Source organism: Antrostomus carolinensis, unplaced genomic scaffold (genome assembly GCF_000700745.2).
Source record: "Antrostomus carolinensis isolate BGI_N321 unplaced genomic scaffold, ASM70074v2 scaffold9104, whole genome shotgun sequence".
Classification (NCBI taxonomy): domain Eukaryota; kingdom Metazoa; phylum Chordata; class Aves; order Caprimulgiformes; family Caprimulgidae; genus Antrostomus; species Antrostomus carolinensis.
Window position 1 is genome coordinate 55618 of NW_010312785.1, and position 21452 is coordinate 77069.

The 21452-nt window shown below is 39.0% G+C and overlaps 1 protein-coding gene across 1 annotated transcript in view; it reads right to left on the bottom strand.

Annotated features, from left to right (window-relative positions):
- The window catches only part of NFKB1 (nuclear factor kappa B subunit 1), a 47039-nt gene that overhangs the window by 20467 nt on the left and 5120 nt on the right, over positions 1-21452 (bottom strand). Inside the window, exons 3-10 of the mRNA XM_010167107.1 lie at positions 17558-17598; positions 14882-14980; positions 7587-7735; positions 5881-6044; positions 4947-5105; positions 2904-3008; positions 902-993; positions 167-305 (exon numbers count right to left, since the gene is read on the bottom strand). Coding sequence (XP_010165409.1) covers positions 167-305; positions 902-993; positions 2904-3008; positions 4947-5105; positions 5881-6044; positions 7587-7735; positions 14882-14980; positions 17558-17598 — 948 coding nt within the window. The remainder of the gene's footprint in view (positions 1-166; positions 306-901; positions 994-2903; positions 3009-4946; positions 5106-5880; positions 6045-7586; positions 7736-14881; positions 14981-17557; positions 17599-21452) is intronic.

Consider the following 21452-nt stretch of genomic DNA (forward strand, 5'->3'; position numbering starts at 1 on the left):
CACTTTTCCCATTAGCTCTGCACAAAACAAGGAGGCAAATACCGTATTTTCTAAAAATAACAACTACCAAAAAAATACCTCATCCATGTTCTATCTTATTAGAAAACATTCCTAGGGGACCCTGTAGTTTCTGTTTCCAATATATGAAACAGGTTTAATAAATTACCTTTGATTTCTGGATAGTAGAGAAAAGGCTTTGGTTCACTTGTTTCTAGATCAGATTTCCGACGCAGTTGTACAAACACAGACGCTGGCTTTGTGATATTAACATCTCGATACTTGGGTGTTTTGAATACAATAGCAAACTGTGAAGGAAACAATAAGCACATCTATCATGGAGCATGGGTTTTGACAACTTTGCTTTTACATTTGTGTTATTTTGCAGGAGTTGGTTCATGGTTTGGGAGGCAAAAATTCTTAGCAAAAGGCTGCTACAACAATAAACCTCCATTTTAGTTTTCAGTTGCACTTTTGAGTTCAAGTCCTAAAGCCTCTTGGGAAAGACAGAACTGCCATGCAAAGTATCGCCACATCATGTATGCTAGTACTGCACTGTTTGTTCCCTCATCATTCAGCATCTATTCTGCCACTTTCTCAGTGTGTTCACAGGAGCTCTCAGAGCTTTTTATGTATCCTATCCCAATTTACACTGCTGCATGTTAAAGCAATGGGTCTATCTCCCTATTTCCTTCTCCTGTATTCCTAGCCTGCCTAGTTACCTAATGCACACCTTTAAAGAACAGTTACAACTGTATTATTATTAGGAAGTAACAAAAAAAAAAAAAAAAAGAGAGGTTAGTACAGGATACAGATGCTTTCACCTAATTTACTAATTATAGTATAATCCTCATTTACGGAGATGAGAAAATCATTAACAAATGACAAAAGCTCTATTACTTACCTGCCTATGTACATCTGTAGGAGAAAAGTCTCCAAAGCCTTCCCACATACCTCCATTCTCATCCTCCTCATAGAAACGTATTTGAATATCATCTGCAAAGAGTGGAAGAAGTACTCTTTGGAATGTTTGTGCATTGTTTAACCTTTGGGATGTTGTGCATTGTTTAACCTTTGGCTAAGCTTATTTCAGATAAAAATCAACATGGTTACATGCATGATAATATTACATGAATAATACATCAATTATCTTTATCCATTTAATGGAAACATCATAAATAACCCCTTTCTTACACCAATTTTAGATCAGCCTAGTTCTAATGATTTCACTGAAGTTGCTCTCTATTTACTGAGCAGTAAAAAGAGAACTAGGTTCACTACCTCTTCTTATTCTAGGGCTATTAAAACATTCCAGAGGAGCTTTATTTCGAACAAACATGTAGGGAGGGGAGAACCTGAAGCGTGAAATGTAGAAACCACCCTCTCTCCTCCAACAGTTTCAGTTCAAAAAAGCGTAGCAAAACCTGAAGTGCCACAGTTCAAGTTCCGCTTACTGCTGGCAGAGTGCCACGTTGGAGCTGCAGCTCAGAGAGGTGGCAAGGGCATGAGCGAGCGGCACGTCAGCAGGGATCCCTCACCCCCCAAACACAGCACGGGCCAGAAATGAGAGATCTGGCTTCTGCTCCCCTAAACAAATTTTTTTTCATTCTCTCTGTATTTATTTATTTACATTTTTAGGAGAAGCTGGGCAATATCACACTAGTATATTCCTTCCCCAGCACTCTTGGTGAGAAAAAAAATAGAAAAAGCCTGCTCTCTTAGGGTGACTGATGCAGGACAGGCTTCTGGAGCAGACAGACTGCTTCCCCTGATCCACCACCTGCTAGTCTCAAGACTGTGAACCACCACTTCCAGTCCTGCTGTCCTGCATGCTCAAGTTCCTCCAGGCAGGAGGTTTCTGAGAGAAATGAGGTCAGGGGAAACCCCAATCTGGCTGAGGGGAAGCCCCACCTCAGGGCTTCCACTGAGTCAGACACTTACTTATTTATTTTGTGCACAGAGTTATGTTTCATCTCAGTCCTGATAGCAGAGGTTATATAGGCTACTGAAGGAAAAAGAGTTTTTTCAAAGCCTTTAAAAGCCCCCAAAGTCCTCTCTCTTTCCTAAGTAGCAGAAGATTTGCAAGGAAGAGAGGTGGAAAAGGACAGCCTGTATTAACAGCAAACGTCAGCGTGAATCATCAACATGTGCAACGACTGACTCCCAACAGGTGAGAACTGAGCACCCGCTCCACCATGCAATCCACACCAGGGAGTCCCAGTTATTACCTATAGCTGAAAAATGCAAAGGATTTCCCTCACTCACATTTTTCTCTTTTTAGTTCAGCCCAAATGCTACAACCAACCACACTAACCGTTATCTTCCTATCCAAAACCAAAGCATCCAGATCCACTCTGCCCAATCCTGACACATTCATAGCCATGAGCAGAGGTTACCAAAACGAGTCTCTGAGAAGTTTCTGTGCACACTGAGTAAGCTGTACCATTAGCATATACATAAAAATGAAGTTACTAGCAGCAGCGCTGCACACGTTCAGTTCCCATCGGTGGTTAATAAAGAATGCTCATACTTACTCTTTATAATCAGGAACTTAATAATAAATCAGAAACTTCAGCAGAATTCAGAGCAGGTGTTAATTGAGTCAAACATTACCCAGGACCCACCACCCAAAAAACCCAGAAGATGGGCAAGGGCAGAAATTTGAGAGGAACAAAGATGATCACATGGCCTTAAAGTGGAGACAACATAAGCTGAATTCATGTTGCAACGGAGTATTTTGACTTATTAATTTTCCAGACTGCTGGTCTGACTTACAGAAAGGCTGAGTGCTTACCAATCCCGCTGCGCTATCAGAGCAGGAGAATACTGAGGCAGCCCAGCAGGCTTCATGTGTACTCCAGAGGAACACCCTGGTGTGCCTTACCATCAATACTCAGGACTCTTACCTTTCTGAACCTTGTCACAGAGAAGGTAAATCTCTTCCCCTCCTGTCACACACCCTGCTGTTCTGTCCATTCTTACAATTTTTAAGTTGGAGGCATTGGGAGCTTCTATTGAAAGGAAAGATAAAAAAAAACCTGCTTACCTTCACAACACACAGAAATGCAACAGAAAGACAAACCTCCAACACAACCTACCTAAATTTGTCTGTGTTTTTTTAAACATTAATAAACCAACAGTTTTTCATCTGAAAGGCATAATCTTGTATCCTCTAAGCTTTGACTGAACTGTGAACTGTAAAATAAGGCCCTGGCCATTCCAGCACAATTACTCCACTAGTAAAGCAGCACAGCAGTGAACTGCATCAAGCACTCTGCACTAGTACTAACTTTATGACAAGGGCACATTACAGGAAAACCTAATTTTTTTCTTCCCTGCTTCCTTGACAAGTGTGACACTCTCGAGAGCTGTTCCCTGTATCTCACTATTTGAATGCAATATGCTTTCCACATACTGGAACTGTGATCAAAAAGCCCACCTTCACAGATCTTAGTAGAGGCATCAATGGATACCTATTGGTCCTTAAGACAGAACTATCACCTGTTAAGTAAAAGCAGCAGTGATAGACAGTTAATCTACTACAGGTTGTGTCTGCTCTGTGAAAGAGGCTTGAATGGTGCCCATGAAGAGTATTAGAAAAAAACAAAACCCAAGAAAAATCTTTCGTAACTAACAATGAAGAATTCCTCTTGGGAGCTCAGAAACTAGTAACTGACATTTATGTAGCAACTTAAAACAGCAGAAACATGCATACAAAATTTCCCCTCTATTCATCTCCTTAGTTGGAATTAAAATTTTGATGGTCAGGTTCAGGATAGGAAAACTTCAATTGCTTTCAAATGTATGGCTTGATACATGCTCTACCTCTGCTGATGCTCTGTCCTCCTCTTTGTTTCACAAATAACTCTCTATCATAATGCATCTATGAGATAGAGTAATGGAAACAAAAGGAATCTGTAATTGTTTCTAATGAAAATCAAGATTCCTTAAAGACACTGCTTGATAAATCACCTCAGCCTCCAGATGAAAAGACTGTGTTTTATAATCCAGAAAATGTAGGTCATTTTCTGTCTCATAAGACAGCAGGTATCATATTTTTTCACTTGAATGAATATACGCAAAGCAACAGACTATATTAGAACAGTTGCATTTAATACTTCTTCAACTAGACTTTGTTCTTAAAAAGTAATGATATAGACATGACTGTTGTGCAAAGAGAAAAAATGTTACTTTTTCTGGGTCATTACAGAATGACTATCAGGAACATAATAATCCATAGCTACAGGGTGGACAGGGTGGTATCAGGAACATAAATTACAGAATGACTATCAGGAACATAATAATCCATAGCTACAGGGTGGAAAAAAGGCAGCAGAAATGGCTCAGGTAAGATGAGTAAGTATAATCAAAAAGTACAAGGGAAAATATGAAGTGAAAAGATGCACTTACAAAAAATACGAATAGAGGGATGTAACAGAAGTATAAAAAATACTGACAGATCTAAAGGAAACCAACTGAGAGCTCTGGTTTTGTTAGTCTTACAAAACAAGGACAAGCAGACTGCCAGCAAAACTGAAAGCAAAACTCAAATTCTCAACAGGATTGAAGCAAAGTAATTTTTTCCCTCACATTTTGTGTGACACAGCTTTGTCACAGAAAGCAACTGAAAACCCTGCAAAATTCAAACACTTCTAATGAATATAACAAGAATTTACTAAATCCTTCTAATAAAAGTGACAGGATTAAACATGCTAACAGCAAAATAAAATCTTCCTTTAGAACTTACAACGCCATCCATTAAAAACCAGAATGACACCATATGTACTTGGATAGATATGGGGACAATTATCCACTTACTTGCTATTGAACAGGTAACAGGCTAGCAGGAGGGCTAGGTGAGTCTACGTATAGCAATATCTACGCATCATTTTTGTATGTACAAAAGCTTGCCCCTTACTAAAAGAGTAATTAAAGCCAAATATACTTACTGCTGTCATATATTGCATCTGATATAACAGGATCAAGTTTCCGTGTGAAACTACCGTTACTGTCGGGGAGAAAGGCTGTAAACATAAGACGCACCACACTGAGATCCATTTCTTTAGTCTGCTGCACTGCTGCCTGACGAATAATTTCTCTTTCTCGTTCTGGAACCAGTAAGTAGACAGATGAATTAACACAAGGGGCAGGGGACCCATAACAAAGCAGAGTATTTTCCAAACATTACTCTCAAAAGGCACCAATAGCGAGGAACTGTTTTCCTTTTCATTTAGCATCCATCGGCTTCTCTCTTTTTAACCAGAGAGGAGCAGCTATTCACAATATAATGCACTGATCTTGCAGTTTGTGCATCAGATGTTATTTAATACAAGATCTTTAATTAAGAGACATACAGAAAACGACTATTTTCTGCTTTCAATTTATAAAGATTGTGAAAAGGACAAAGGCTGCCACTAAGGACATTTGAATGCCTGGTGTTAAAGAGTGATAAGGAGAAATGCCTGAAAGCAATACAGACCACAGATGTTACAGGGATATGGGTGAAATGCAGCTGAATGAAAAAGGTATATTCTCAAAAGAAGGTCCCCAGGTTACTTAAGGATGTCATGTCTTGCAGCAGTAATGAAAAATGACTCTTTATTTAACAGCTTATTAAACGGGATAAAAGCAATGAAATACAGGTGCAGAGGTGGGTACAGGCAGCTATGGAAGGAAGTTGCTCCATTCTCATGTGCATCTTGACAGCAAAGACTCTTCCTTTCAGATTCCCTAAAACGCAGCAACAACACACCACGTCTTAAAGCACATAGCCGTAGGCTGTTTTCCCACCCAAGGCATTCTTCTGACTACGAATCTATTTTCAGAAGCTAAACCTGTTTTTAGTAAAAGACCTATTGAAACCAGGCCATTATTTCTACATACCAGTTAGCTGTTTGTCTCCACATCCTTCTGCCTGCAGATAGCCAAGTTCAGGATGCACCAGCAGTCCGGGGTTGTATCCTTTTTTGCAAGCATCTATCATCCGTGATTCCAGAGTTTCAAACACTTTCTTCTTTGTGACATGAAGTATTCCAAGATTTGCAAACCTGCCAAATTTTGATCGAGGGAAATATTTTCTCCATGCTTTATGCCAAACCTGCAGCAGGCAGTCTCTCTGATCAGAGGACAGCTACACAACTGAAGTCAATGGAAGGACTGACTCTATAGGCTTACTTAGGCACTATTAATTCTTGAAGGCAAATTTTCCAGCAATAAAAGTTCAGCTAAACTTACAAAATGTGCACCACTATATGGCAGCGATCATACGGGTGCATGGGATTTCCCCATGGCATCAGTAGCAATCTGTTAGGTTTCAGACTTACATTGTGGAAGCACTTTACAAAATATTTGAAAAATCTGGTTGTCACACTTTGTTTGCTCTGTCTTGACAATGACATTTATATGCCATTCTACATGGCTGTTACACAGACCAACTGCTCAGAATAAGCTCCATCCGTTCAAAATGATGTGGAGAGCAAGCTAGGAAGCTAAAACCAGTGCAACATTTTCCAAAGGTAACGTTTAATTTAAGCAAGGCTGTGGACATTCAGTGAGATACTTCAGGTATTTATTTGAATGGAAACTTCCATAATACAAGACCGGCTTTTGTAAAAATCTCCTGGCACATTTAAAAATCAATGAGATCTGGAAGTATGAAAACAAGACAATAACTCAATTTTCATGGGGGTCAATTGAGGATAGGAAAGCTGTTTCTAAACATCTGATGAAAAACAAGACAGGTCAGGAAACGAGCCAAACTTTTCAAGATGAAAAGGAGCATTTCAAATAAAGCTATTTAAATTGTTGTGCTGGGTAAAGTTAGTGTACTGGGCTTGGACATCAAAAGTTACAGTTTAAAAGAATCTCTCTCTTGCAACCTTCTCAGCTTTTTCAACTTCATCTTCTCACCAACAAAGACATTCTTGAGATCACAGAACTAAAACTCAGAGCCAGCATGAAACCTGATCTAAGCCTGAAAATGTATACAGGAGTCTCGGCTCCATGTACTGATACAAACAATTATTCTTTTAAATTAAAGAAGAACAGACCAACTACAATTCCACTATAATCTTATTGCTTTAAACTTTAAAAGTTTGACTCATTTAGTATTTTCATGTTTATACATGTCTTGCGTTAATTTCAAATTTACTAACTCAATTTTCTTAACGCTTTTCTCTTCACTGTGTTCCTATCGGCAGATTTCAGCAAAAGCAAAATATCTATCAAAATATTAACAAAAGCTTTTCTTCAGTAATTTTACAGTACCTTCTCTTTGATCAAAATTACTTACATTTTAAAGGATGGGCTTACAATACAAATTCGGCTCTATATCAAGAGATTGAAACTCTATAAACTCTAATCAAAAATTATTTGCTTAAACCTTTTTAGCCTGCTTAGGGCAAATTCTACAGAGGGAAATAGAAACACCACTTATTTTTCTATTTGAGGTACAAACAAAACACATATCATATTGCACGAAGACTAGTGCTCCACTTAGCTGCCTCTTAGAATTTTTGTATTGCTTCTTACAGCATTTAGGCTTGATTCTCTCTCTCTTAGCCCGGCTTCACAAATGAGTTGACACTTACCCTACAACCATATCTTTAGGTCCTGCATTAACTGTGCATACTCCATCTTCACAAAATTTACCCACCAAGCTGTGAGCATGTAAGTGGACGTATTTCCCATTTGTAACTAACTGGACAATTACTTTTGCAGGTCCAACATAATTGCAGATCTGTAAATAAATATAAAAACATGTGGGTATTTTTTTTTTTTTTAAGGAAACAAGTACTGATTCCAGTTAAGTATTTTCTATCAGCTAAGTACAATCAAACTTACATAGAAGAAATGTGTATGTGTTTCCTCATTAATTACAAATGATAAATTAACTGTACCAGATCATCACAAAGAAAAGCCAACACTTTTTTCCTAATTAAACTTGACATACAAATGGCAGGAGTAGTGACCAAAAAAAATAAGAAATAAGACAAAGCTAAAGGAAAGCAACCTTCTGTTTCCCAAATAATGAACCTCAGTCTTACATAATGGCCAGTTACTCCACATTGCTCTCCTTTAATTTCAATTAGTGAACTGAATTCATAACCAATATTGTTACATGTTAAGAAGCATACACCAAATGTATGTATTTAACAAAATCCCCTGTATTAATTTGCACAATTTGAAAACACTTTTAAAAATTGTTTATAAATATGATGATTGCTTTAAAACATTTTGGCCTCATTACAACGACTCTTCAGATAGAGATTTTAAAGTGAATGAATTCTATATTCACAGGTATTTTGTTAGTTCAATATGCTACATCAACACATATTACCCAGTCCAGGAAATATTCCCCTTAAGTGTACATGAGGATATATGCTAAACCTCTACCGAAGATTTTGCAGGACTAGAACTATGATAAACTGAGTGCCTTAGTATAGCCAGTTCTGGAGGACTACGAAGCTTTTTTTCCCCTGTAACAGTTTCTAATCACCATACATTTTTTAATAGCTTTTAAAATTGTGATATCAATTAATTCCTCAAAAACAAACCTAAAATTACTAATAACTTACCATATCAGTAAGTTATTTGCTTTACATCTATTATGTAGAACTTTATTTTCTTTCCTCACAAGTAATACTCTTCAAGTCAGTTATCTGTCATGCACCACTTTCAAATTATGCTGGATATAAAATTACCCCACTTTTAAAAAAAGCAAACATTACCTTCCCTTCCAGTTCACTTAATTAACCCTTTTATCAATGTTGGGTTTTTTTTCCCCTCCTCCTCTAATTTTTCTTCTAATTTCCCTTGGGCAAAGTTCTTTGTATTACAGCAGCTTATAGATCTAATCAACCAAGGTACTAAAGGATCACGATGAACATTAAAGTGATGAATCGGTGATGAACTGAATAGTTAAGGTTATATTGTTGATAAAACGCTGATAACCAGGGATCGCCACCGTTTCACCACATTACTAAGTCCTGCTAGCTTCTTTCATTCCAGTTAACCCCTCTCTTGAACCCATTCCATCACAGCTGAAATACTCTGCATATGTACAAGGTGTGCCCTCCCCACCTTCCTATTCACTGCTAAAAGCAAAAAAAATCCCAGCTATGAAGAAGCTGTTCCAGGAGGAACAGGTGTGCAAAAGTCCCCTCATTCCTCACTGCCTACTGTATAATACTGTATTAATGTGCATTTTACAAGTGGCATTTTCTAAAATAAAAAACATGGGGTACTCCTGCTTTCTCCTGTTTCCATATTGTAATCTGTCCTGGACTGAAACAATACAGAGATGCAAAACAATCACTGCTTCCCCATTTCCATCATCTACCAGCAGTGAGAAAATGTAGGGATTTCTGTGTAAATTTTACAAAGTCATCTGAAAATGAAAATGATTGTGTTTGGAGCTACATGTCACCACCACTATTACAATTAATTTTTCAAGAGGGGAGCTTGTAAAAAAAAATATTTTCATTTTATCCCTTACTAAACAAGCCTTTTCCTGCTACTGAGTTCCCAGCACATCTATAGTGTTATATTCATTATGAGTAACATGCATGTTCTAGTATCACATCAGAAAAGTTCAAGACAATCCTTCATCAGCTGTAGCAACCACAGTGAAACTGTAGGTAGGACGGCTGCACATCAAGGACTTTCCAGCCTCTGAAAGCAGAACGTCTAACTGCAGCGGTAACCAGATTGCAATCTCCCCGTTACTCAGCTCAGCACCATCTTTGTAGTCTCTCTCAGGGGAAAAACAAAAGAGTTCTTAAAACCTAATACCTTATGTAGGTCGCAAGGCAAGAAACTGCTATTTTTGTCATCCAGTCTGATGTCCTATGGTGCAGAGGCTACAGAACGTCCCTGAACTGCTTCCTACCTGTACGTCTTACAGACAGACTTTCCTACTCGATTTTGAGACACCCAGGTTATCTCGGTGCCCAGCAAAATAGCCTCAGTGGTTAAATATCCTTATGTAACATAAATTAAGTCTGAAATAATTTTTCAGTGACTTTGAATCACTGATGCTGCAATTTCAGAATAACTTAAAATTTATTCTGGCCCTATGGTGGACTAATAACTATCACTTTTTACATAAAAACGTAAAAACCACTGTCAAAGGCATTAAAAGGTAGACAGTGTATTACAATGCTGAATATCTATAGAAATCTAAGGATTATGGTGCTGACACAAGAACATATACTCAACATGAGAGGGAGATAGCATGTGGGTGCTGTACTGCTCAAAATCAGAGCTGTGATCTGAAAAAAAATAGCTACTGAACTTCAACTTAAAGATAGGGGAGAAAAAAGAAAATAAGGAGTTCCTGGGAAGAGCATAGCTGTAATACTTGATTACATCCTGTACTGGAGCAGCATTCAATTCATCTAATCTGATAAAAGTTAAAAAGCTGCAGGCTCACATTTATCTGCTGTTTCTGTTTGAGATTTGTCTGAGAGATTAAAAGGACCCTGTGAACTTGAAATTTAGTCATTTTCAAAACAAGAGTTGAAAGTTTTTTCAGTTATTTCACATCCTCCTGTGATCCAGACCCCTGCCCATTTTTCACTGTTTCCTGAAACTTTACAAAAACTTTGTAAGAATGTTTTCCTACTTCAAATATGTTTTTTCCAAGCAAGAAGTGAAACCAACTGGTGAATGACAGAAAGCAAATGATGGAAAAGACCATGTCAAACCTACAAAGCCAGCAACTACAAACATAACCTATGTATCTTTCTAATCACTTTGTTATAGCAACTGTAGCCCAAATCCTGCCTAACTTTCAGAGTGTGACCAGTGCTGTCCTCAATACCTGCAGAGAAAGTGTTCCACAGACGAGGCAATAGTCACTCTTTAATAAAAATGGTACGTTTGGGCAGAGCGGCATCGTTTTTTTTTTTTTCAGTTGCTAGTTTAAGACAAAATATTTCAGATGTGGTACAAATTGTTTAGACAACTGAATAGCTACTTAGAGGTCTAAGAATAAGCAATACGAGGTAACTTCAACCAATGGGAGCTGAAGATCTTCTGAATGTAAGGCCACTCTCATGCCAAAAATATGTAGTTAGGTGCCCTGCTTTAAGAGCCCAGCTAAAGGGACTCAGTGCCCCATATTCAGCCAAATTAACCATAACAGGAAAAAGCACAAATCTCACTGAATTTAGCTTTGGCTGAATTTGGTTCAGTGTAGGTTTTTAAGAGGGGTAAAGATTTATAACAAAAAAATCTGCTCATTCTTGTCTCATGTTTATTCCTTAATTCAGCTATTAAATGAATTTTTAACTTGTACTTAGGGATCTATCACTCTACAATTTAATTTCTGTAGGGGAAAAAAGAAAATATGCTGCTCCTTTCTTCACCAAGAAGGCTCATCAACAAAGTAACTTGCCTAATTTTCCATAAATTTCCCTCTTGAACTTGAAGTACCTGCTGAAATCCCCCTGATTTCAATAAGAACACTTATCTCCAAATTGAGGTATAATTTAGGATAGCCTCAGGATATGACTAGCTGGGCAGTTCTCCTGTTGAGGTGCCTGGGCGCAGGGCTGCCTAACTGGTGCGCAGCTTCGGTTCGCAAGCTGAACGGCACAGTGTCCAAACTCACCGGCAGAGAGATGGTGCTCGTTAGCCCTGGCACACCTCTGAGCAATCGGTTACTCAGCCTCTGGGCTGGAGATGATTTACATCCACCTCACAGAGAAAGGCAGCTTGAGTTTGCAGCCACCCACATAGATCCACCCCCCAAGGAGATGAAAATTCAGGACATTTCCTTCACATCGCTATTTTCAGCAAATTCTTTTTACACCCAAAACGGGATCAAGTACTTCAGTGTAAAACATGACTGTGGCTACCTGAACATCAGTATGCAAGATCAGGACACACATGGAAAATGTGGTAAGAAGGCCAGTGGAAATCTTCTGCACAAGTTTTCTCACAGTTTTTCAAAAACATAAAACCAAGCAAATTATTAATCAAAAACCAGATACTTAAGTAAGCTGGTGATAATACCAGATAGTCAAGTTTTATTCTTTCTTCTTATACTATTGACAGTTTTTTCCCCTGGACAAACAGCTCATGATGAATAAGCAGATCAGGAACTTTGATTTTCCACTGCTGGAGACAATAAAATTTTCCAGTGTTGTGTTACTTACACTAAGTAGATGGAAATGAAATTTAAATTAAGAACTTTAGGTAGCTTTCTACTGTAATAATGAAATGTAACTTCATTATACCATGTTCAGTATCTACAGCTTCTGTGCTCTCCATAACTACATGCAAGGTCACACAAAATCCTCTGAAAAGGCAAGATGTTTCCTACATGATACCAGAATTACTGTTAGCAGAGTTAAACAAAGGAATGTAATTCCGTAAACCATAAAGATTAATTAGTCCCATTTTTTATATTATAGAAAAAATACTACTGATATCTAGACTTTATTTCTCATGACTGTGCTGTTAAAACAAGAAGTTTTAAATCAATCCCACCTTGCTGGCCAGTGCAGATTTGACTTGAGTGTAAAGACTGGCACTGCAGAACTGCTACACTAACTCCTGACCTACACCATCTTCTCAGATACTACAGAGATGGTTAAATATGTAATTAACTACCAAAACATCTTGCTTAGAGACATAGCAAAGTCTTTAGCACTCCAGCTTTTATATGAAAAATACATCTTGATGTGTTCCAGCACAGCTACAATTTAGGGATTAGGTGCAGGGGGGGGGAAACGGGTGAAGTTGAACGGTCCATATTATGCAAGAGGCCACATCAGATTAATGTGTTTTCTTCTGGCCTTCAATCCATAATCCTACAAAAAGGGAGTAGGGAGACTGCAGTGCTCTCTTGTGCACTGAAGATGTCTATTTTCAGGACATCCCATAATAGCTACTCGTAAATCACAACAGTTTTCCGTGCAGAGTTGGCCAAGCAGAAGAGAGATCCCAGTGTGCGCTGCACTGACCACACCATGGCCAAGGTTTAAAGACTTGTCACAAACCCCCCTTTTTGCAGTACAGCCAAAGCTCACGCTACTGTCCTTTCACAGGACTGTGATGAACTAATGGCAGTTTTATGGTGAAAGTCTTGGAACAAGAGGTAAAAATAAAACTAAACAAAAAACCCCCCAAAACTTGAAACAAACAAAAAAAACCCCAATGCAGCAAAAAACTGTGATCTTCAACTGTGCTCACCTCAGTTATGACAAGGTGAGCACCCTTTGACAAAACACAGAAGAAACTTACTGGAAAAGGTGTGAAACACTTCTGTCTTTACTGGCACCACTTGAATCAAGAACAGGCACTAACAAGCAATGGCCTTGAGGAATTTACTTGTTGTGTTCCCTTGCCAGCCTCTCCCAGCAGGTGTTGCCATGTGAGGATTTGTACTAGGAAAAACCCAGATGCACACAGTAGGACGAGAGGGAGGGAGGGGAGGGACACATGTGTGTGGGGAAGGTTTAGATGAAATTAAAACCTGATGATCAATGAAAACAGAAGGTTTGATGGAAAGCCAAAGAACATTTTGCTTCCTAGTATACTCATGAAAACTTCGATTTCCTCATCACATATCTCCTTGTCATGCTATTGTAGGACCCATCACACCTTTATGAAGTATCATTTGCATTATTATCAATACAGATCGGACTGGAATCCAGAGATCTGGCTCAACTGATGTATATTGTTTTATATCTGAACATAGCAGTGAAATTTCATTCATTGGTTCATCATTACAGTCACAATAGGAAAGGGAAAAGTAAGTAGATCCTTTGCCTGGGCTAGTAATTTTTCATAGGAGTTTTGCAAGGCTACACAAAATCAGCTTTCTCAACCTCTTCTCAAGTCACAAGACTAACACCCTAGGCTATCTCAGCCAGTGCTGATTATTTTCCATTGAGTCATGCTCATACTGATTCACTGTGGATATGCAACTGATCCAAACTCCAGCCTTTCTCAAGAACTGCAGAACTACACACGTACTGTGGAGAAAGCTGAGGAGTGGCACACACCAAGACAGAGGCTAACGGCTCATCACTGTTCCCTCCCCTTCCTTCCTTGTACAGGAGCGAGATAACACCAGAATTTAAAACACGTTAACCCTGCTCCTCATGAGACAATCTCTGGAGCAACAGTTCAAAGAGGTAATGCAATACCAAGACTAAGACTTTCATTAAGTTAAAAAATACTGAAAAGACACAATATATCTTTTCCCCACTCCAATCAAAAAACAATTTGATGCAAGAACCATAGGCAAAGGCAGTTCTTCTCTAATCCTAGAATGATTAATCACCACTGTTATAAATGTTTCTTTGATTAACATCCTTGATTTTTTTCCAGGGAAAAAAAGCCCCCCAAAACACTGAACATCTGAATGGATTGCTGCTCCTACTGAACAGAGAAGTTTTTCATTGACTTTAAAGGAATTAAGTCCTTAAGAACAGCGTATCCTAGAGAGATTGAATTAAGGAGTAACGTGAACAAAAAAGGAAAACTCAGTAAATAGCATCTTAAGAGTGAAGTGGAATAACTGACCAGACTCATGCTTTGTGGTACGCTGGAAGTGGACTAATTGAGTAGCTCAGGCCTTGCTTTACACTAAACTGCACCTTAAGGAAGGACTCCATCAGTCTGCACAAGGGCAGTGAGATGGTAGGTGCAGGAAAGTTCACTGCTCAACTGCTGGCAGATAAATACAATGCTGAGATAACGCCACAAATCTGAAAACAACTTCCTTTTCAAAATCAACTACATTCTGAAAGCTGGGATTGAAAAGCAGTCAGTCTTGAGAACTTCATACCAATTTACATTGATATGCAGTGAGGTCCTATACGCATGGCACTCGCATTCAATTTGCTAAATTAATGATTTCTGGACTTACTTTGACCTGAGGGTATGATTTTTTGTTCTTTTCACTTGACGCACCAGGAAGTCCACCATGTGAAGGCCCTTCGCATACATACCGGAAACGAAACCCTCTCTGTGGAAAGAAAGGAAAAGAAACTTGAAAGCTGTTCAGAAACAAAACTAAAAGAAAAACAACACGCATGTACACACACACACACAAACAAGACTTGCCCAAACAGCCCACAAACAGAAGAGTTACAACTGTTCATCTCTGAAATTCTGTCTGAGTGCTGGTTGACAAAGAACCACTGAACAGTAGCCCTGGAGAAACTGTTCTATTCTCACTCTTGCACACAGCAGCAACATGAAATTTCTCTTTCAGTAAGTGAAGATATTTTGAAGCAGAGATCTATTTATACTCTAAAAACAAGATAAAAATGAAAAGAGTAAGCAAGAGCAGATACTTTTTCTCCCATGACTGCTGCTAGGTAGAGAGAATTGAAGCCAATAATAATCAAGGAAGTCCAAAGCATCATAAAGAACAGGGATGAAACAGAAATGCTGCTTCTTTCTGGGAAGAGCACGTGAAAGCTGTATCTCTGAGTGGAGTCCAGAAACAGCACAAAAGGTTCAGGGGACTTTGAATGGCTGAGTTTTTATCTCAGCTACATAAATGGATGTCTGAACATGATTTAGGGAACTGCAGGATATTAGCAACCACTCTACAGTACAGCTGTCCATTTATTCAATTTTTACTTGTAGGAAGTAACATCTTCTTTACGTTACAGGGTAATCTATAAGGCACAAAAGATGCAACTCTTGAGCAAATGTATTTGGTAACTCTACATCTACTTAGCTCTATTATTTCATGTGGCCCCCAGCTTTGAGTACTTTCAGATCTATTCCCCAGTCCTGCAATTTCTGGCAAAATCCCTGTTTTAGGGCTTCCATTGTCTGTCCAAACAGCACCAGTTAGTGCTGTATCCTCAATCAAGAATCATTCAACTTCCTTCTAAGAGCAGACAATTCTGAATTCAGTTTGTATTAGCTGACAGCGAACAACATGGGTCAAAAATTACTCTGTAATTATTAGTTTCAATACCTATCTCACTAAAGTTTAAAAACTTGTTTCCCAGGCAAATGGAAAGATCTGACTTTTGTTCAGATGCTGCCCAGACAATGTAATTCATCCTTAAGCACATATTTGCCTTCCTACAGTGAACTGGGTGACCAAACGTATTGCAAGTGAACTGCCCAGCTAAGATGATCGAACTCAAGCTGTGCAAAAGGCAAAGCAACTTCTGCAGTCACAACGCATGAGATGACCCAGTCTTTCTTCACCTCCACGCCTTTGGTCCAACAGATCCAGCAGTCATCTGTGTGACCTTTCCCAGTCTATTGCCCTTGCTATCCTAGCTATGTTTTCACACCTACAGTCTCACTCCCTCCCACTGTTTTTTGCTCCAAAAATGATGACAAGAACAGCACTCTGCTGATGGTTCATCCTTATCACCCTGTTATAAACAACTGCCCAGCTTGTCACATGGATACTCCACTACAGGAGCTACTTCCTGAGAACTCGTGCATGGAAACGATGGTTTCTCCTCAGGCACTGCACACTGTAGGCTCTGCCATGTAAAGACATGGCCTGATTTGGGATGAACTAACACAACAAGGAAGAGGCAGCGAAGAACTTCCAAGAGTTCACAGTACACTGCTGCTTCACCTAGGACCATGCAGCATCCTTTCTCCTGGAGGCACGTTCATGCACCAAAATGTCTTTGGTGTGAGGCTGAAACAAATGCTCTCTATGGCCTCCTACAAGAAAGAATGGATTGCAGCATGATTCTACAGCAGATCAAGCAGAGATAGGACAGCTTTCAGTCACCCGCTTCCCTTGTCTATTTCACAGCTCCATAAGGTAGGATTTCATGCAGCTGCTTGGAGAGGCAGGAAAAGGGTCTCCAGATTGTAATAGCTTACAGAGGAATACTTGTAAATTGCTGATGCCACCAGCTACAGGGGAACAGTACCCTGGCATAGTTCAAGGTGATCTTCACCCAGCAATTACTTCATACATCAGTTGCATGAAAACTAACCAGTGACTTTCATACTGTCAGAGGAGCATAGAGAGGGTTTGCTAGGCAGTCACAAAAAAAGTTTCATTCAAGCATTTATCTTCGTTTTTCTTGGGTTATTCAAAACAGCCAACTATGACAAAAGGAATCTCAAAGGACAACTCAGTTTCATTACAATGACAAAGCACTAGTCAAAAGTTCCTGTAACTTGGGAACAGAATGAAATGTTTTTATTTTTTCTTTCACATGTTTCAAGAAAAATAAAACAAATTCTAAAAACCTTCTACGTTTGGTCTAAATTTATGTTTCAAAATAATGGGGAGTACTGTAAGAGTCACTTCTAAGATGAAGAGTCTATACTTAGCAAGACATTTTTTTTAAAGCTCTCAGTTTGTTGGTTTTTTTTTCTTATGACACTTCCAGAGAGACACAAAGACAAAGACAGAACAAAACAGGAAAAGATGTAACTACAAAAGTGAGAGGAAAAGCTGCTCGTGGTTGAGTGCCACATTTGTTATGAGAGTTGAACCTCTTCAATACTCTCTTTTTCTCATCCTAAGTTGTAATTTTATTCAAAGCTGAATATAGTGACATAGCTACCTTAAAAGGTTTTCAAAATGCAGTGTTCTTACCTGTTTTGGCTGTTCTATGATTTGAAGATACGGTCCATCTGCTAACATAAAAGAAAGAAAAGTCATAATAGAAATTATATTCCTATTACTAAGACATAGAAGTTGCAGGGGTAAAATTTATGTCCCTGAACATCTTGAGATACATTTTTTGAAAAGCACCTAAGCATCTTCAGAACTTAAATAACGACTTGGCAGTCTGTCATTTCCAATATTACCTAAGACCAGTGGAGTAAGAAAGGAAGGATTAACTCAAAAAAGTTAATTTCAGCTCAAAGGGACTAAATGGGCAACTCTGATCCCTCAGTTAAGACTCACAAGGCTAAGTAAGAACAGGATCCTCCCCTTGCCACTGACAAGCAGCCTGGCCTTCCTGAGCTAAGGTTAACTTTTGTATTTAAATCCCCTGGGCTCTAAATACTCAAAACTCACAACCTTTTGGCCCCAGGGCTTCCTACTGAATAGGTGCTTTTGAAAGTCTAAAGGCAACCAATGAGAAGCTCTGAGGTATGGGAATATAGGAGGAATTTAAGCTGTCTCAACATGCCCTAACAGTCAGAACTGCTTTAAAAAAAACAAACCCTTGAACTGAGGAGACTAAACAATTTACATTATTTTAGTAATATCAGATACACTTTTAAATATATTGTTCTGTTATGCTTCTAAAAACACTGAATACACTCTATTTGACTACAGATGCAGACTCCATAATGAAGTCTTTGACCATGATGCCAACACATAGGATTATGTTCTACTAAAATTCTATTTGTACCTTTCAAAGAAGGCTTCCTTAAACAACTTTCAGTCTTGCACCACTCCCTGAACTGTGGTAAACTTCATACCATAAACCTCATTCAAAATCCACCAGTTTAAATAGCCTTTGAGCAGGCCCTAAATTCAATGAGAACTCAGTGCCACCGGCGTTAAGAATTCATCACCTGATCAAAGCTTAGCTGCAGCTCTGATCGTCTGGATTACTTACATCAAGAAGGAAAGCTCTCTCGGTGGATGGCTGTGGAATATCTCTTAAAATGCAAGCCACTCTGAAGTCTGAAAATGACAGTTCCGAGAGGTTTGATTTCTTTCCTGCCTCTTGCTAAGCAGAGAAGATGATTCGGATTTCAATGCTAAAAATTCAGCTGTTATCAAAGCAGATCCTAAATTACAACATCACTGTGAATACCTACACAATATTTTGCCAGCTATATTCCTGTTGGAATTATGTATCATCACTTATACTCTATTAAAGGCATTAATGCTAAAGAATCAAACGAGCTCCCTGGGACACACGCAACATCCAAAGCAGACAAGCCACAGCTATGTGGCAGAGCCTGCAAGCATATAAAGCACACCCTGCCAACATCCAGGTGTGATCTGCCTCCGAACAACTGCACCATCTGCAAGTACCACGCCATCCAGCTACCTCAAGCAGATAGTACTTGGCTTCAGCACAGAACCACATACTTGCATCAACTTCAATTTGCCAATAGGCCAAATGTTTACTGATAATTAAAAATGGTAGAGGATTCATTAATTTATAGTTTGTAGTATGACTACATGCTTCCTTCTCAACTCCTCAATATAACTTCACTTTAATAAAACAGACTTTCATGTCTTTAGTCAGCACAGGTCTTAACTGAACAGTCTTCTCTCAAAATGAGTTTTGATAAATACGCTAATAGATGGAATTAGTATCTTGCTGTTGAAGTTAGCTGCCTCAACAACTGAATTAGCATGATGCCAAAGTTATACTGCAAATGCCAGTCACAACAGTTTCACATATAACAACCATTTCCTTCTAAAGTCCAACACTTTTCCTGTGAAAAAGTAAACAGTGCTACAATTAAAATCTTGAAGTCATGCAAAGCAATTGCCTCAAGACCACATTCACATTATCTTACATTGGAAAGCATGAAAAACAGTTTGGACTTCAGAAACTTTAAAAGACAGAGTAATATTCAGCTTTGGTGTGGTTTTATGTTTCAGGTTTTGTCTGTAACATGGGGTTACAAGATTACTCGAGTTAGGTTTAAGCATTATATTGGCACTTAAACTTAAGACCTCTGTTCACAGACCTCTAATCCTCTTCCCGCTTTAGACATCTAAGATTTTATACTTTAACAATCCAGGAGCCTCGTATCTTCTGCGCACTGGCAGGAACAACACACCTAAGATACAACTGTGCAGTTCAACTTTCAACCAAGCCTCCACAGCAGGATCTGCCAAGTAATTGTTCTTTGGCTGTTCTCTCCTTAGGAATTACTTTTCAAGGCATACACACTGAGTTAGTATCGGCACAAAATACTACTGCTTTCTCTTAAACATTAGCCAGAAAAGGAAGCACACCCTTAACCAACAGCTAAGTGGCTGCACAGTCCCCTGGGATGCAGCACACCCAAGTTCCAAGTCTTCCTCAGCATAAGGAGATTAAGAGAGGGATATACACTATATTGGCATATTGGAAAGCTCATGCTGACACAGTTTCACCTTGGATGGCACTTGTGAAAACTTAGGAAAATAGAAAAGTTAGGACTGTAGTTCTTATGCCCCCTTGGAAAAAATGCTTAGAAAAAGTACACAATTATACTGATACAAAAAAATAATATTTTGCATACTAATACTAGGAAATTGCAAAAAAGGTACAGTGTAAATGTACACAGGAAAATTAAATGTCTGTTATTATTAATCCAGACTATATAAATCATATACCAATACATTTAAAACAAAGTTTTCTGAGGTCTTATTTTAACTTTTGGCTTTTGTGACTAAACTTTTTCTTTTTAACAATGACTAAGTAATTCTCTGGTATAGTGTCTGAACCAGATCCAAGAAACAGTACAGAGAAGACACTTAATTACATCTGAAACGCTATTTAAAAATAAAGCAGCAATATTCAAGGTAACTTCCAAGCATAAACAGTATATTATTTTGACTATAAAAAGAATTTTACTTAGTGAAAGGTCTCATACATCTATTTTCACTAAACAATGAATACTTTCCAGAAGTAAAGTTTCTTCTTTCTCTCTCTCATCCTTTCCGATGGGGAAAAGAAAAGATGATTAGTGTTTTGCACAGGGAAGTTGTATTGGGTCTGGAGTGTATTGGGTCTGGTGTGTATTTGGTCTGGGTCTGTATTTGGTGGGCATCTGGCATCCAGCCAGGGTCAACCCACCACAGAAGTTTTTAATATTTCGTTTCTATTAGCAGGCATGTCTGGTCTAAGCAGACAACGGGAACCTGAAGATGTACACCTTGTAAGAGGATCTAATACTGATGGGATTTGCCATGATCTTTTGCAACTCTCTTCTAGGCTGGGAAGTTGCTTGCTTCAACTCTTGTTTAATGAGCAACCCCCTTTTAAGTGTTAAACAACCACAAGAAGGAACACTACTTAATACACAGCTTAAGTTCTACTTCTGCCCTACAGAGAGGCTGAAGTGGCGTAGAGTCATGGAGCTGGCCTCTTCACAGGGATGACTCTCAACAGTTGCCAAGAGCCAAGTTTTTGACATGAGCCTTCCTCACAATTTGCCTGGCACTGCTGCAGTCAGGAGGGCTACAAAGTGCCGCTAAAACATGCAGTCCTCCAGCCTGGAGGGGGTCTGCTGCAGACTGCCACATCCTGGGTATGCCTCAGTGCTTCCTTTTCTGCCTTCTCGCCTCAGCTGCCACAGACCGACTCGCATCCCACCGCCTCCCCTCCAGCCTGAGTCACAGTCCCACTTCCTCACATCATCTTCAACTGCTACATTTCTTCATTTTCCTTCCTGCCTGAGTCAGATGCCCTCCTGCATCTTGACGCTCCCACCACTTACATTCTTTCTTCCTCTTGACAGGCCTCACCCTGTGCACACACACTTCCCAAAGGAGCATTCATCCTAGGCTCCCTCTTGGTTCC